The sequence below is a fragment of the Ischnura elegans genome, chromosome 5, assembly GCF_921293095.1.
Source record: "Ischnura elegans chromosome 5, ioIscEleg1.1, whole genome shotgun sequence".
In the NCBI taxonomy this organism is placed as follows: Eukaryota; Metazoa; Arthropoda; class Insecta; order Odonata; family Coenagrionidae; genus Ischnura; species Ischnura elegans.
Window position 1 is genome coordinate 117,376,032 of NC_060250.1, and position 17,215 is coordinate 117,393,246.

The 17,215-nt window shown below is 37.2% G+C and overlaps 1 protein-coding gene across 2 annotated transcripts; it reads right to left on the bottom strand.

The window, feature by feature from the left end:
* Nucleotides 1-525: 525 nt before the first annotated feature.
* Nucleotides 526-16,441, bottom strand: LOC124159455. 2 transcript variants are annotated; one of them, XR_006864965.1, is made up of 7 exons: nt 16,247-16,441; nt 15,955-16,151; nt 15,543-15,749; nt 8,854-15,284; nt 6,782-7,057; nt 3,901-4,214; nt 526-699 (listed from the first exon to the last, which is right to left on the bottom strand). XR_006864965.1 is itself a non-coding variant. In XM_046535273.1 (6 exons), exons 1-6 carry the CDS (start codon nt 16,273-16,275, stop codon nt 4,128-4,130), a joined length of 7,227 nt encoding a protein of 2,408 aa, XP_046391229.1. In that variant the 5' UTR covers nt 16,276-16,441; the 3' UTR covers nt 3,321-4,127. The 2 variants fall into 2 exon arrangements, 1 of the variants encoding a protein (XP_046391229.1); XM_046535273.1 differs by lacking the exon at nt 526-699 and having other exon boundaries at nt 3,321-4,214.
* Between the last annotated feature and the right edge of the window lie 774 nt (nt 16,442-17,215).

Here is a 17,215-nt window from a genome sequence, read left to right on the forward strand (position 1 = left end):
AAACTTTTTCTGGAGGCATGGGCAGTGGTGTAGCCAAGAATTTCGCTCAGGGGGGAGAGGAGGGTCCAAAACCAGGGGGGAAATTTTTTAAAAAACAGGGTACTAAATAATGGGTTTTAGACTAATTTTAACACTTTCCACAGTCAAAAAACTTCATTTGTCAAAGAAATATTCAGTGAATTCATGATTTTTCATTCTTTTTTTACCTTTTATGAAGGAAAATAACTGTGTTTTTATATTTCCACAGGGGGGGGTTCGGACCCCCCGGATACCCCCTCTGGCTATGCCATTGGGCGGGGGTGAAGTTGAGCCCCTTCTGATGGTTATGGTAGAATAATGCAAATTCTTGCTTTTGAGAACAAACAGCATAAGTCTGGGATGAGCATCGTCAGTCCACTGAATTTCTTTTGCTATCTTGGCATAAACTATGTGTCCATATGTGACTTGGGGCCAGGCTATCACACAACTAAAAATGAAACCTATAAGTTATTAAAAAATACTCATCTACTTAAAATAATACTAATATTAATTTGTTCAACAATAATTTATTTTGCTTTAGAGGCTCAACAGCATGCTACATTACCAGGTACAAAAATCATAAAAAATAGACAGCCATGAAAAAGATTAACAACAACTTGTATATTATACTTCTGAATGGCAGCATACATTTTCAGACACTTCATAAAAATCTCCTTCGACCTATAAAATATAAAAATTGACTAGATGATTTTCCTTCAATTTTCAAACCTATAGACACATTTCATAAAATTACTTCATGAAAATGAGTGGTTGTTAACACTGATGGATGAATATAGTTTTATAAGTGATAGTAATTCAATGACCACCTTCATCTAATGAATATGGGCAATTTCGAATTAACTATGTATGTACTACTCACATGAAGTATTATGATGCATTCATTGTTCAAAACAGATTTATTTGACAGACTATTTATCAATAGGATACTTAAAATTAAAACTAAAAATGGTATACCTTTGACAGTTATCAGGACAACAGCACCACTTCTAAATGAGGAGATGGCACTAATAGTCATGGCCCATTGAAATATGTATTATTCTCATGTGACTCTTGTCTTGGTTGATAAGGCAGTGCTAGGTGGTGTGATCATGGATGGCATGATTTTTAAATAAATATTCCATATTATATACCCACCAGAAACAACTAATGTGACCAAGGATGTGCTTATGCGAATACCGTATTTCTCCTAATATAGTCCCCCTCTGAATATAGTCCCCCCCTTAATTTTGAGGCTTCAGTTTCGGGAAAAATTAAAAAAATGCATTTGAATATAGTCCCCCCTTTACTTTTACCACGGGCATTTTTGGAAAAAAAGGGGGACTATATTCAGACATATATGGTATTAATTCTGTGCCCTTAGTGCTAAGACACTTGGATACAAATTACAAAAAATGTAAGCATATAAATTTGGACAGTTTTAAGCCAGCCAAATTGTACAACTAAAATAAGAAAAAGCTTCAAATTTAATTCCGGCTCAATTACAGCATATAAAACAGTGATGTATTAAAGAGGTGAAGGATCTCAGTTTTTTTACAACTTTGACGACTGATCTGTTTGGCCAATTGGCAAAATTGGCAATTCACAGACTCACACACCTCTGCCTTGTGTTTAAGAGATGATGAATTACCAGGTCACAGTTAATTAAATTACTATATTCTGTGTACTTATTAACCATTTTTGCTATTAATGAATAATAACCAAGACTATATTTGTGATGCCATAAAATGCCATACTGAGAGCTGTATATTTTTAAATCTACAAGTTTAAAAAAATGAAAATGAGCTCAGCAAAAGTAGAAAAATAAGCAGCTAATAAGGAGATAAATATGGCAGTAGGTTAATATACATGAAGTCACACCATACCATACAATGGCCAGGAATGTCTCATTACAAACATAACTCACCTACTTATCCATAATTTGTAAATAAAGAGTACATAGTTTTTCCACCTGGAACATTACTAATATAATTTATTATATGATTGACTCTGTTCATTTTTAATACCTATACATACATATTTATTTTATTTGTAATACTATATACATATACGGGCGAAATCCATATCCATCACATGCAGTGATTTAATAAATATCTATGTAAATACATACATAGGATCCTTCGATTAATTTCCCACAATCACAGATTTAGTCATCCCTCACAAGGCTTACATGTGAAAAAGAACTGCCCAATGAAACACAAGAGGGGAGGAAATTTTAAAATTTACTCTTGGAATACTAGCCCTACAAAGGAGAAATCACTTTTTACAAATAAATGAGACTCCATGACTCGTCATTATCATCTCAGACATTATTATAATGAAATTAAACTTAGTATCTGCACATGAAAAGCACATCATGATTAAGTGCTTAGCAGGGCACCGACTTAAGAATCACCCGGTGTAACTGTTTAAGTGATAGGGAAAGATTATGTAATCAATGCGTACAGCATGAACATTAATGAAATTGGGGGCTAAATGTAAGTGAATCAACTACCTCTGGGTGACTATATATTGGTCCTTAAGAAAAAAATTTCACCACATTAGTTTTTACAGTGAGAAATATAGAATAAATAAAGCAAAAAGAGTACAGTGAGTCCTCGTTCTATGTCACCCCTTTTAACGTCATTTCGCGATAACGTCACGAAAATTTTGAGACCGTCATTCGTTTATCACACCTTCGCTTTGCGACAACGTCAGGGCTTTTAAATTTCGCACGAGAAAAAAACGCGAAGCGGCGGGCGTTGAAGGTTGTTCGTTTTGTGGGCGGTAATACAGTCAGTCTAAACGAAGTGTAAAACAGTGTGCTTATTGTTAATTGCGATTACAGTTTTAGCAAATTTTCTGCTAAATGAATTCTTAGGTAGGTGCGCAAGGTTTTACTTGACATAATGGTTTTCGGAACCTAAAAAGTGATTTCAAGGAATTTTTCCGTGTAGAACTCGGAGTTTGTGTCGTCACTTTTTTCGCCGTGTTCACAATAATTTTGGTTCCTGAAACTGCGGCGATGTTCCAGCGATGATGATGCCCAGGCGACGCTCGCCCGGGCGACCACCATAGCGAAGCCGAAAAGCAAATGCGGGAAGATACAAAAATGGAGAAGTATTTACATCAGTGCTGCTATTGTCGTCAATGAAGACAGGGACTCGTATTTATGCTATGGCTTGGCATTACCATCGTAAAAAATGCCCCAGATATGATACGCTAAAATTTTTTCACGTAGGAATTGTGAGGTCTAGGAGCCGATATTCACTTTTTACATTGTTTCTTATGGGATATTATGTTTCGATTATCGTCATTTCGTTTATCGTCACATTTTTCAAGAACGGTAAGTGACGTTAAACGAGGACTCACTGTACATATAAACATCCAGGCTTTTCTGGCTAGTTTCCATGGAAGACATGATCAAATATTCCTTCCAACTTTACCAACACTCTTCCCATTCACAAAAATTATGGCAGTAAGTACACTTTAAGCATCACTAGTCAGCCCACCTCTGATAACGAGATACAATGAACAAGTTCAAGAAAAAAATGCCAATTTTAGGGATTCAAACTCATCATTAAGAGAATCGATTTCACAATCAATTGTAAATTCTAAACTTCTTGCGATGTAAAATATTTTTATGACCTTCGAACTTGAAAGTAATTAATTGGTTTTTATGTTATTACTTGTCAATAATATACCCTTCACAAGGCACCTATGATTGAAATAAAAAAATCCAATTCAGTCCAGAATACATCTTAGAACTGACAGTAGGTATCATATACCTAAATAACAAAAATACTGTCCCTGATAAATCTTTAAAATCATTTGCAAAATTTTTTTAACCAGCTGAAATAAATAAAGTCAGTGCAATTCACTCACTGAAAAGAAAATTTAGCATCCAGGACCAAAGCACACACCACTTCGTAACCAATGAGGTTGTAGCCAGAGTGGGGCAGATAACCTTCTAGCCCCCAAATAGATGATATACATGTATTTCCTTCAGATTCTGCTAGAAAGGACCAGACACAGGATCTCACATGCTCTCTCGGTGGATCTCAAATCCTAGCTACAACCCTGTTTTCCTTAAATTTTTTTCTCACAACATATTATGAGAAAACATTAGTGAACGAAGGTGTGGAAAATGGAGGTGGTGGCGGTGGCTGAAGAGAGCTATTAATGCCAATTCCATTAACCTGAAATGAAACAACAGAGAAATTTAAAGTGCATATTATTAAAATTTGAGATATGTACTATACAATAAAACTGTAACAATGGGAAATGCTAAAATTATACTTTTATGCACATAAATCCTCTGCAAATCGTCGATATTAGGAGTTAAACAGTGCATATTATTAATTAAAAAGGAACTCTTAAAGGGTTGACTACATTAAAAGAGTAAAAATCTACATTTTCAAAAAGTTATTTCATTTTCTGTAAGCCAGGTCATCGAATATGTAAACCACCACTCCCCAATATCAATCACACTACTGAGATTTGAAGACTCAAATTTGATCAGATACAAAAATATGTCAAGTTCTTAGCTACACTCAAAGGCGAGCAAAATAAATTTCAAATGTACTATAAATACAAATTACTCCTATAAATTGCATTTTGAATACAAAATAAAAAATAACTCAAGAAAGTTTTTTGAAATGAAATACAAAAGTGATTTTAAAATAATTTCTTGATAAAAATTTTACAGTTCACATTTGGATGGTAAAATTCAAAATTTCAATGCCAAAAAATTATAATTCATCAATATTTAACTACATGCATACTTTTATTGAAAATATAATTCATTAATGAGCATCAATATCAGAATCATACATTTATAAAATTCCTATTTCAGTGAAAAGTCGTAAGTTTATAGGAATAAGGACAAGATATAGTGATTTGGTAGCCGGGAGGCTTTACAGAGATCTGAGAGGAGGCATAGCCAAGGTTTCAGTTTAAGCTTATTTCCTGTTCACTCACATGCTCATCAAATGCATACATACATAGTTTAAGTTACGTCCCCAAAGGACACATTTTCATGAAAAGTGGTAAATGAACAATAAATAGTGGAATACTGGAAGGAAACGTGGTTACAATGAAAACTCCCATTCAATACTCCCAAACACTCTAAGCTGAAAATGACCACAGCAGCTTAACCTTAGCACGGCATAGGCCATAAAAATAGGGGCTATGAGAGCATGACATTTTAAATAATTCTCACAGATCTGGACTTAACATTAATGATGACTTGCTCTTGGGCAAAAAATAACAGTTTCTGATGTAAGAGTCATAGTTTTTAGTTTCCTCTCCCTAACAAAGCACAACTAATGTGAGGCAAGTGCATAGCCAAATGATGATCATTAAGTATGAATTGACTATCCATGATCAAGTTGAAAAAATGATGTAATTTTTTACAGTATATCATAGAGTTCAACATAATGGAAAATAATTAGTGAAATTTTACTAAATTTATTGCAGTCCACCAGCTTTGAAATTTTAAATTTAACTATATATCACGACTTGTTAAGAAAATATGATACATAGTACAGTGGAACCTCGTTAAAGCGAGTACGGGCTATAGCGACACCCCCGCTATTACGAGAGAGAGCTGATGCACCGTCAATTGATCCTATAATAAGCGTGTTAAAAAATTCGTTTTTACGAGACCCTTTCGGTGTTGGCTCTCGCCATAGCGAGGGTTTTACCGCCGGAAGACTTTCGTGAAGACTCCTTAACCTCTGTAATTGCTAGCGATCTGTTAGAAATGAAGTTAATGGAGTGCTCAGTCTCAAATTTATGTGGTAAACTGTCGTTTGATAAATATAATGATGACGAAACAATGCTTTGCATAATTTTTATTCCGTGCGGCGCTTATAAATTGTTTGAATAGTTAGTCGTTATTTGAGTAAGGAAATTTAGTGATGCAAAAAAACATCGTCTTTCGTCTGGATTTATGCTTACGTTTATCGGATAGATGTTTATCTGTCGCCGCACCACTCCTGTTCTTGTTTATCTGTTCGCAACAGGTATATTGGCTATTATTTGCTCCACCTCCGGTAAAGCGACAATTCGCTATAGTGAGTGTTTATTAGTGCACCGTGGGGTGTCGTTATATCGAGGTTTCACTGTACATAAGTACAAGCAGAGGGATAGAAGAACACATTATCATAGCTCAATGCAGTGGACAATGCACGGCTTAAATGCTTAACATTTTGCTCATTTCAGGGGTTAGGGGCACAAGCCCCATCTGCTTCCCCATTTATACGCCCTTGAATTCCATCCACAGATGTACCAGTGCAATAGGGTAGTTTCCTTCATCAAAGAAAACAAAAGGCATCGATTGCGATTTGTTACCCACCATTAGTGTATTCATAATATACAAATTAATTAGTTTTAGAAATACCGGTTTAGACGAATGGCAATGGTCAATTTTAACCGCATTTGAAAAAGGCCAGATTGGCGCCCATGTGATGCCACTCCACAGGGACCTAGTTTCTATACGAGTAGATAGGAGTTTTAAATCGTCTGAGATTACCAATGCATGCATGAGGCACAGAGCTCAGGGAAACATGTCTTAATAATCACTTATTAAAACTGGCTAAGGCCGGAAAGTTTCCTTCGTTACACCTTTCCATTTAGGCAGTAAAAAAATAATAGGAAACCACCCTATTTGCAATGGAGCCACAAAGTTAGATGAATTAGTATGAATTGCGAGAAATAAATTGCCAGATTATATGGGTAATCATCGAGAGCTGAGGAAACTTACTTGTGAAGTAGACTGCACCATCAGATTATTGAAACCAACATTTGAATGGAGAACTGCAGATGTAGGATGTGACGGAGGTAAGCGACTGCCTAGGTCAACGGAGGCAGGAAATGGTTGAGGGTTGTGCTGATGAGGTCGGTAGTGATGGTAGCTAGATGACAATGGTGGAGGAGGATGAAGAATTTGAGCAGCAGATGTCACTGGACACAACTTACTGCTCTTAGTGGATGTCTCAAAAGAACTTGTTGATGGTGGTACATGATTATGGTGAGGTTGCTGAAAAACAATCATTCTGTTCAGACCCTAAGTAATACAAAACTACATAATTTGTCAGGATTTCAATTTTTAACAGTAAATTAAAACTTTGAAAATATTCAATTCCCTTTTCTGAATTCAATGGGCATTATTTTTTTTCAAAATGTAGCCTTTATGCATACATTTAATGCCACATCATGGATTTTCCTGCCAGGCATTTTGGTGTTTGTAATATTGACGTTTTTCCAATAAATATGACATTTAATTGTGAAAAAAATGAAATCTTTGCTAAAACAAAAGAAACAGATTCCCAGAAATATTATCTTTAAATATTATGAAAATACATTACGATATAACAACAACAGTCAGCAAAAAGGGCAGGTAAGGAGAGTGGACAATATTTTTGTAGTTTTTATTTTTAGAGTCTTTTAAAGTTTGCATGCAAAAGTTTGCAAATGCACTGGAAAAGCCGGCACATTTTGACTTATGACAATGTTAGTGAGAATTGGTACCACAAGTAGGGATTCATTCTTTAATATAATGCAAAAAGACTTCATAAACTCATAAATTTACTTCATTTTATAAATAATTTTTCATTTTCATAAGTTTTTCATAATTATCAAAAACAACCAGTCTTCATTGAGCGTGTTAATTACATAAGGGAACTACATTATTATCTATTTAGTATTGCTAATAGATTTAATTATTAATAAATTTTATAAACGATAATGATGATTGATTAAAGTTTTTACTGAATTTATTTTTTAAACATGGCATAAGTGGTGACTTTGGCCTCCTGAGCCAAAATACTGCGTGCATTATATTTACCTTTAAAAACACAATTTCCTAAATTGGCTTAAAATTAATAATATGCTATCCCTCCTAAATAAAAAAATCAACATTCTAGTCTCATCAAAATCTATACTATAGAAATTAGAAAATTGACCAATTACTGGCAACTTTTTGCTTTTTAGCAAAAATTAATTTTTTTAGAAATCAAAGTGAAAAAAGCAAAAATATTGGGGAATTCAAAAATATATTCCACTAGAATCTGCAAGTACTGCACTTTAAGCTATGTAATATTTGCTCTAATGGAACTTTTTACGGTAATATAAAAAAATTGTCTAAAGGCCTGATCATGAGGTACATTGACACCTAAGAGTTATTGTCTAAATGGATGAATGGCAAAATGTACCATGTAACAAACCACCTTGTTTGAATGCATGTACAGAAAATTTGCTAATTTGGTTAATGTGTTTGTGCATTTTCTGGTCCACCAAAATCATTCATGCAATCAGACATTAACTCATTTACCTTCATGTATCGTGTAACAACCCCTTCAGTTGACAATTTAATAATTTAAAAAAAATTTTAATTTATAGTACGCATCTCATTAATTTAAAATTTTTTTTACTGATCATTGAAAATAATAAGACATCACTTCAAAGTACAACAAATCAACATTCTACTCCAACTTTATCCAAATTAAAGATATCTGAAAACTGGCTGTTTTCTACATGGCCATTTCAAGTGTTTTTTCTAATTGCTGAAAATTCATGAAAATTTTGAGAAAGATCCACAGAGAAAAAATCATTCGCCTTAAATCATGAAAATTTTTTAGAAAATTAAAAGCAGTCAATTTGCAGATTATTAATATAGGTAAAAAATAATTACAAATTCTTTTTGAAACAAATATCCTAGATGATTACCCAGCACCTAATGCATGAATTTAAATGAAATGGCACAACATAAGATGTAAGACAACAAACATAAAATCATATGTAACTTCATAAAATAGAAACCCATGGTTCCTTTACCTTATCATTGATTTCTGGAAATATGGTACTCAAGTTAAAGTTTGTCAGGGTCCCAGATGATAGGTGACTGCCACTTCCAACTCCAGATGCCACTGATGAACTTTGATGTGATAACTGGTTCACCCCAGAAGACGGAGGAGGAAAACGAGGAAACAGCTTGGATGCTTGATGCCCTGAACCATTTAAGCTAGTAATGGAAGAACTGTCCATTGTGTGACCACTGGGGAAGTGAGTTGATGGGTTGTGATGGCGATGATTATGAGGAGGGTAATGACTTATGTAAGATGATGTGCTGGGGTCCATTGGTAAAAATGGAGCAGCTGAATGAGCATTATGGCTGATTCCAACGTCTTTGCTCAATTGTTTTGAACCTCCTTCCATACTGGCATCAGGTTTTGATGACCCAACTGTCATTACTGATGAGGAATTGCCACTGGTTCTTTCACAATTACCATTGGAAACCCTCAAAGGCATTTTCCCTTCCTGAGAGCGACACGAATGGCTTAGGTTCTGGCTGTTTCCTAAGCTACCATTAGAGGGGGAGCTGTAACTAATTGATGAACACACATTGGACATGACAGAGGTGATAGGGGCGCTATCTTTAGAATAGGAGAGAGGTGCAAAATCCATGCAGTTGGAAGACAAACCCAGAGCAGTAGTACGATTCCCACTCTCACCTGGGTAATCATCATTATTTCCAAAACTTGGAGGAACATGTGAGTGGTGATTATGAGTATGGAAAGTGCTAGAAGTACTATTGGCAGAATAATTAAATTTATCACAAGTGGATTGATGGCCAGAACGAAAGCTATCATTTGTTTCCCTAAGAGCCTGAGTATTCTGCTTCGAATGATTTTGTGGCAAAGAGACACTTTCCAAGTTTGTGCCAATAACACTGCTATCCACAAAATCACTAAATAGTTCACTGCGTCCACCAGGAATGGGGTATTTATGAACATCCATCCCATAAGATGACATATCCACATCTGGTACACGTGAATCTAAGGAGACGGTCGACAAACTAGGTCGAATTAAGGCTTCAGCTGAATAGCTACTGGAGGACTTGTAACTTGTACCACTTCGGGTATTATCAGTCACTTTGGTCATTTCATTCACAGGCCAATGCACACTATTATAGGGGGGGAATGGTATAGGAGGAGCATGCAAATGAGTGGGGTTCGAGGAGACTAATGATGACGGAAGTCCCTGATTTACAAATCCTTGAGAGCCATGAGGAGGTATTTGTGAATGACACATTTGAGACGATTCTTGGTGCTCTTTACTAGTTACCACTGAGTCCCTTTTCAAATTTGACTGCCTCACATTTCTTCGCGACGGAACAGTTTGTTTACTTGTATCATGGCTTCTAGCTTTCTCTCCACTTGAGCGGTCATTTTCCCTATGTTGGTTTTGATGACCAGAGTCTTTCACCTGATCCACTAATTGGCTAACAGATAAAAAAGTGCTTCCACCATATTCATGGTTTGAAGAGCCATTCCTTCCATCCCTATTTTCCTTACTTGAAATAGCATTACCACACCCACTACTAGTAGAGTGCGATACCTGGACTTTAGCAGGTTCTTGCTTTCCTGATTTGGAAGTGCTAGGACTAGTCTCATCATACATCGGAAGAAATCCTTTGATAGAATTACAAGAACCCAGAGCAAGGTCACCAACAAGAGTTGGCAGAGCTGGCAATTCACTAGGAGAACCATGAATATAGCCAGTTGAAGAATTACTCATTTTGCTATAGGTGCATGAGCTCACCCGATTATGTTGAGTATCTGAGGGCTTAGCCTGCAGATGAAGGAGGCTTTCCCCCAATGGTTGGTTTGGTTCTGAAATATTAGTGCACGTCTTGAGTGAGTTATCATTTGCACCAGTTGCAACAGATGAAGCACTACTTCTATCCAAAATGGTATTACCACCAATGGTAGAATTGGAAGATGAAACATACGGCATTTCACTCTGATTTTGGAGAGAATAAAAGCTGGAATTAGCATTGTATGAGCCAGTACCACTAACGAATGCATCTCGGGCATGATCACTGCCCACAACATCATTGTTGTGTGCAAAATCAGATGAATGAATAGGATCAGGAGCAGTCATCCAATTGGTCACCTGCTGACGAGGCTTTGATCCTTGTCCTCTTGATGTACTCTGCTTGGCGACATGTTGTTGCATAGTAAAGCCAGTTAATCCATTCATATCAGCATTAACATTATTATTTCCAACTGGATATTGTGGATACACATTTGAAATGTCACGGGTCTCAGGGAGAATTGATGCCGGAAATGATGAACTATTATTAGATGTTGTTGTAGGCACTGATGGTCCATTTTCTCCAGAAGGCAAACCAAAGGAAGAATGACTGGTTGAGTAAGAATCCCCTTTTCCATTCATGTTGTTAATTGGAGGATCAATGGATGATGAAGGTGCAGCTGACATGGGTGATAGTGTAGTCCAAGAAAGAATGCTAAAATTTGATGAATTATGAGCTACGGAGAATGACCCAGGCATCCTTGAACTTAAATTGCCATTGCTAGTCTCGGATGATACAGCGGAGGATTTCTTTGCTGGCATCTCTGATTCCTGCTTTTGAGGTATGAAACCCGACACATGGGAAGAATAATCATTGAAATTATAGGAATAGTTTTGATTATTCAACTGATCAACAGAAAATATATTATGTGACTTTGCTGACTCAGAAATGGCACTTGAATTTCCATGACTCTGCTCCTTGTGCTCAACCCCAGGGTTTTTCTGAGGAAGGTTACTTTGCTGCTGAGAAGATGAAACTGAACTTCTGTTCTCCTTCTGGCTGCAGTTATACATGGTAGAGGCGGAAGAATTAGAATACGAAGAGGAAGGCACAATACTTGAAACAGTACTACTCCGTTGATTGGAATACGTGTCACTGAGGGAACCATGATTCGATGCACCAGATGCAACCAATGTTTTAGCCAGTTGAGGCACACTCGATGCTGGAGGAGTGCAAGAGACAGATGCTGACATTGCAGGAAACGATGAGTTTGGAAAAGATGTAGAAGAGGAGTATGCTGGAGCAACAGAACCTGAATAGCTTGAAGTGACACATGAAGATGAACCATTACTATACAAGGAATTTGAATTAGGTGGATATGCTGCAGAGGAAGAAGAATATGAAGATGATGTCATCAAAAGTGGAGCAGTGTTGGCAGAGGAAAAGGAAGGAGATGAATTAGTGACAACGCATGATGACAGAAAAGAGTTAGAGTTAGTAGAGGGATAAGATGAAGTAAAAGATGAGATGGAGAAACAACTCGTTGAGGAAGCAGGGGGAAGAATGGAGCCAGGTGGATTTTGTGATGCATAATCATTGGTGAAATTATTTTCAATGTTAAGCATTTGCTTGGACCCATTCAAACTTCTTGCTCCAGATTTGAAGGAATGCTCAAGATGCTGAAAGGACACATTTGATTGGCTTTGGGGCAAATTAGAAGTTGAGATATTATGATTCAATGCTGGCATTTCCTGCCTTAAACTTCCATTTGAATGAGGATTGCCAGTGTTCTGTGAGCCACTGGCACTGGTAGTAACTGCTCCAGATAAATCTGAAGAACTACAGGATATATGAGGTAGCTGATAAGAGCCATATTGCAAATTTGACGAAGAAAACATAACAGCACTAGAGTCATTCTTTTTCTTATGATCAGGTTGACGATCTATTTCAAATGGCAGTCTTTGACATGGTTCACCACAATTTTTATCTGGAGCTGATGTATCTGACTGCCCTTTGCTTTGATCAGAAATGCAAGGAACTTGATTATCTTCATCACCATTCTTCTGAGCTTGAGTTAAATTCCCTAAACAACTTATTTCACTTTTGTTTTGTGAGGTAACATTTCTACTAAGGGTACCATTATATTCATCACTGTTGTTCTTCGAGGAATGGGCATTCACAGACAAAGAATCCATTTTGGTTGCTGATGACACACTTTCTTTCGTGTTACACCTTTCAGTTGCACATCTCTCCACAGCAGACTCTGATGAAGACATTGGTGGCTCATAAAGAGGAGTCTTTGATGGGTCTTTCGACGGTGTGACCTCCCTTTCCACAAGATGAATGTCATTTTCAATGGCTCCATGCCCATAAATATGCTCTTCCGATCGAGGCACAAGTGGAGGAAGAGAACTCGCAGATTTCAAATGAAGAACTGTTGACTGAGAAGATGGGTTAGAAGATGTTAAGGAGCTAAGTATTGACTGGGAAGAGGATGATGGAGAGTTTTCCTCTAAGTTGCCCAATTGAAGGAAAGAACTTCCACATCCACCAGAGCTGAGTTCATTGTCCCCACCACCACTTTCAAGGGATGCCAAAGGCTGTGAATGATGATTATCAGATCCTAGATCAGGTGTTTTACCTGTAAGAGTAGATACCAAAGGAAAAGCTAAAAGGAAAGCTGCAGTGGGAGAAATAGATTCAGAATGTCCCGAGGGAACTTGAAGAGAGGCAAACAAATCACTAGAAAATGCTCCTGGCGGTAATGAACTCTCATCCATTGGATTAGTTTCACAACTAGCTTCTCTTCCTACTTCTTCTTTCCTGAAAGAGACGTCTGAATGGCTAAAGCCTTGAGAGGACCCAAAAGTGGGAAGAAGTGAAGACTGTGACTCATCTTTTCGTTTTTGCTCTCCACTACTCTCAGCAGTGACTTTCGTATTCCTTGCAAGAGAATCTTCTTCACTGTGAGTGATGGCATTCATGTTACAAGATGCAATCATGCTTTGGCCATCCTCACCATTAGACTCAACTTCCTGCACCACACAATGTCCAGATGATGGGAATGCAGCTAAATAATTATCGCGGGTAACCTTAGATGAGGGTTCCATGGTTTGACTTTCATCACCTGATAATTTCTGTCTCTTATAAAGAACCCCAGAGGGATCACTGTTTGAAGCTGATTTCATTGGGTGCTCCACTGAAGTTGGCTCAGAAGTGGCAACATTATCTGAATGGCTATTAACTTCAATGCAAAGGCTATTACTTTCTTTCTGGGAGTTTAAATCACTATTTACCTTCTCATTTCTAGATGGGACAGCATCCTTCACGGAACTGATGCCATTAATCTTTTCATTCATTTTACACAACGCATCAATACTATATGAAGATACTGAACCACTGAGGGGTAAGACAGAACTGCTTATTAACTCTGTATTACCAATGGTGGCACCTACTTTCATAGGACCCAAATTTGCTCCATTTGATACCAAATCTCCCACATCACTAGAAATATTTTCTCCCGTTTTAGATGAGTTATCCAACTTTCTCCTTTTAACTTGTGCTTTTTCATTCGTATCTGCTTCTGGCAGTTCTCGTTTCTTGTTCTCACTAGCACTATCCACAACAAGTGACTTGGAGGGCTTAGATCCAACGTTTTCGCATTTCTTTGGAGACGATTCCTCCTCAGAACATCCCTTTTCAACATCTTTTGGAGTGGTATCAATAGATGTCACTTTTTCTTTAGCTGAACTATCAACCGGAGATTTATTTTTCTTTACTGTACTTTTATTGTTAACCACCTTACTAACTTTTGTAGCTTCGCTACTCACGCCAACAATTTTTTTCTTGCTGGCAGCTTTTCCATTACCCTCAGTGCCCTCTTTACTGCCCAGATTTGGCTTATGCTTGGCTCGAGGAAGAGCGGGTATGGGAACTTTTTTCGATTGAGTAATATCACTTTTAGGTGGTGAACATTTTACTTCCCTCAATGAATGCGTCAAAGATTTCAAGCACTGGACACTGGAAGAACTGGCACCAAATGTAATCTGAGCTAGAGGTTGATTTTGGGCATTAACTGGAGTAGATGAGCTTACCAGAAGTTGCCGAGGTTGAGCCACAAATTGAGACGTGGGTAAAACAGGAAGGAGACTTCCATTAGAGGCAAGTACAAAAGTTGGGCGTGTTTCCAAAGTTGGGGGATGAGATGCTACAATAGCACTTGGCTGACCATTATGGACAGCACCACAGTTTCCACCATCAATCACAAAGCAGGTCGACTGAGGTGGGTGCTGAGTAACAGTTCCCAAAGCACTGGTACCAGTTGCCCGTATGACAATTATCCCAGGCTGTTGATCGGAGCCAATGACCTGAGGGGGTAAGGATGTCAGTATGCGAGCTGGGTCACCGAACAGCTGACTGACAGGAACAGGAGGTCCACTTTCTTGAGGCCTTGGGCCAGCACTTTGCGCAGGAATTGCGGGAGACTCTTTATCAGCCTTTTGGGTGCTAGACTTGACTTTAGTCCCAAGTGATGAAGTTTCAGGAACTGATGGGCTCTTTGAAACAGACGATCCACATTCGGACTTGGCAGTCGATTTGCTAGATGGGCAAACTTTACTGGAAGATATTGTTTCCTTCTTTGAAGTTTTGGCCTTCTTTTGATTAACATCTGTAATCAAAATAAAATGGGTATAATTCCACCAATCGCTCAAAGACGGGAGAAATAAACAAAGCATGAAAAACTATTAGCCAAACTATTGACAAAACAATTACAAATCCCATGTGTTACCATGAGTATAAGAGGTAAAATAACGTTAGACTAATCTGGTAAATGAAAATGTAAGGGACAACTTCCAAAATGTGAACCGTTGTTGGGAGATAACTCGTTGTTTAACTTTTATAAACTATTCAGCACATATCATCTTACTTTTTGAGTTGTTCTCGGCTTCGAGTGCCTTCTCAGCAACTTCCGGGGATATTTTATTGCTCCATAGAAGAATTTTCTCCCCTAGCGGAGAGAGAGAAGGCGGTTCCGGAGGAAGACTTATCCCAGCATCACGTAGCAGTTTGGCTAGCTGTTGTACACGCAGTACCAATGCCTCAACATATCTTTGCAGACGTTTAATCTTCTTTGCTACAAGTTTAATAAATTAGATCGATTAGACAAAAGTTGAATTCGCCCAGGTAAGGCGAACATATACAGTGGTACTTGATTTCAAAAAGATCAGAAAACCTCTATTTAACGTCCATAAAAAAGTCAGCGCCAAATTGAAAATTGTCCACTGTTTACGAAAGCTAAATTCACCATAAAACAAAAGTAATGGCAATATCACTCATACCTTGAAGTTTGCTGCCTTTACTGAGCAAAAGCTCAGAATTTTCCTTTTTTAAATCTCTGATAAAAGCAGCTGATTTTTGAAGTATTTCCACTTTGCTTGTTACCACAGCAGGATCATGATCAGGGAGCAGACTACCCAAATCGTTGAAAGATACGTTCAGACGTTCTCGTCGTTCACGCTCCCATTCTCGGTATTTACTAGAGAAACAATAGACATTTATCAGTAGTATATACTCAAGAGGAGGAATAACATCTTCCACAAATCTTACGCATTTTCAAAAATGAAAACATACCTCGATTCTGAAACTGTTTTCTTGCCCATCGTTCACACTCGACCGACGCAAGTGCTATCTCCTATCTGTACCTCACCAAACACTATCGTCAGGTAACTGACATTATCAAATATAATTTTATGACATGACACCATCTCTCCACCGGTCAAAGCTCTTCAATAAACAACAATAACCCTGATCTTCAAATAGCTATCGCACAACAACATCCATGTTTCAGCATTAACAAATAACGATCTCGGGCCGCTATTAAGTGCGGCAAAATCAAAATAACTGATATAAACCGTGATATCAACTGTGGGATTTACAGGAAAGAAATACTCGCAATGTTATTCAGCTTTATTTTAATAGTCTATGTAAAATTTAAACTGGAATATTATTAAATTAATATCACTTTAATGGCCTGAAATGGGACTCTCCAAAAAAAAAAATGGGCTCCTTAAACAAAAAATGATTACGCACTCAGATTATTTCAATTGAGCTCGAACATTTCAGTTCTCCATCATGACCCTTATATTGGATGGTAAACTATAGGCAAGGCAGTGAATATAGAATAATTCCTCGTTACAAAGGCTTTTTCTATAAAATGTCAATATTTTTAATGCCCTACGATTCCCTTTTCCCGATCTGTTCGCGAAATGTACAAATTCTGAATACGATCTCTCAAAATCAAAGACTATATATTTTCAGGACACTCTAATTAAAGCAATATTTTGTAAGCTGAAATGTAAAATGTCATTCTTTATATAATAGATTCTCGTGTTTAGGTCGAAATTCGGAGTCGCATATAATTATCAGTTGGTTCAGGTTAATTTCGAGTACGGCATTTTCTAACATGAAAAAATAATTGGTTTCACCTCTTCTCAGATATCATGAATATTTTTTAAGAAAATAAAACTGCTCTACGGTTCCAAAATAGCAAACCTCTGAGCCTAGATATTTTTTTTACATTCCCGCGACAAAATATCGAGG

What these genes read in the sequence shown, in the direction of transcription:
- LOC124159455 (XM_046535273.1), bottom strand. Translation starts at nt 16,275, where the DNA reads ATGGGCAAGAAAACAGTTTCAGAATCGAG. An exon ending in AAAACAGTTTCAGAATCGAG is followed by an intron (nt 16,152 to 16,246) that starts GTATGTTTTCAT and finishes TTGTTTCTCTAG; the next exon opens with TAAATACCGAGAATGGGAGC. An exon ending in AGCCGAGAACAACTCAAAAA is followed by an intron (nt 15,285 to 15,542) that starts GTAAGATGATAT and finishes TTTTGATTACAG; the next exon opens with ATGTTAATCAAAAGAAGGCC.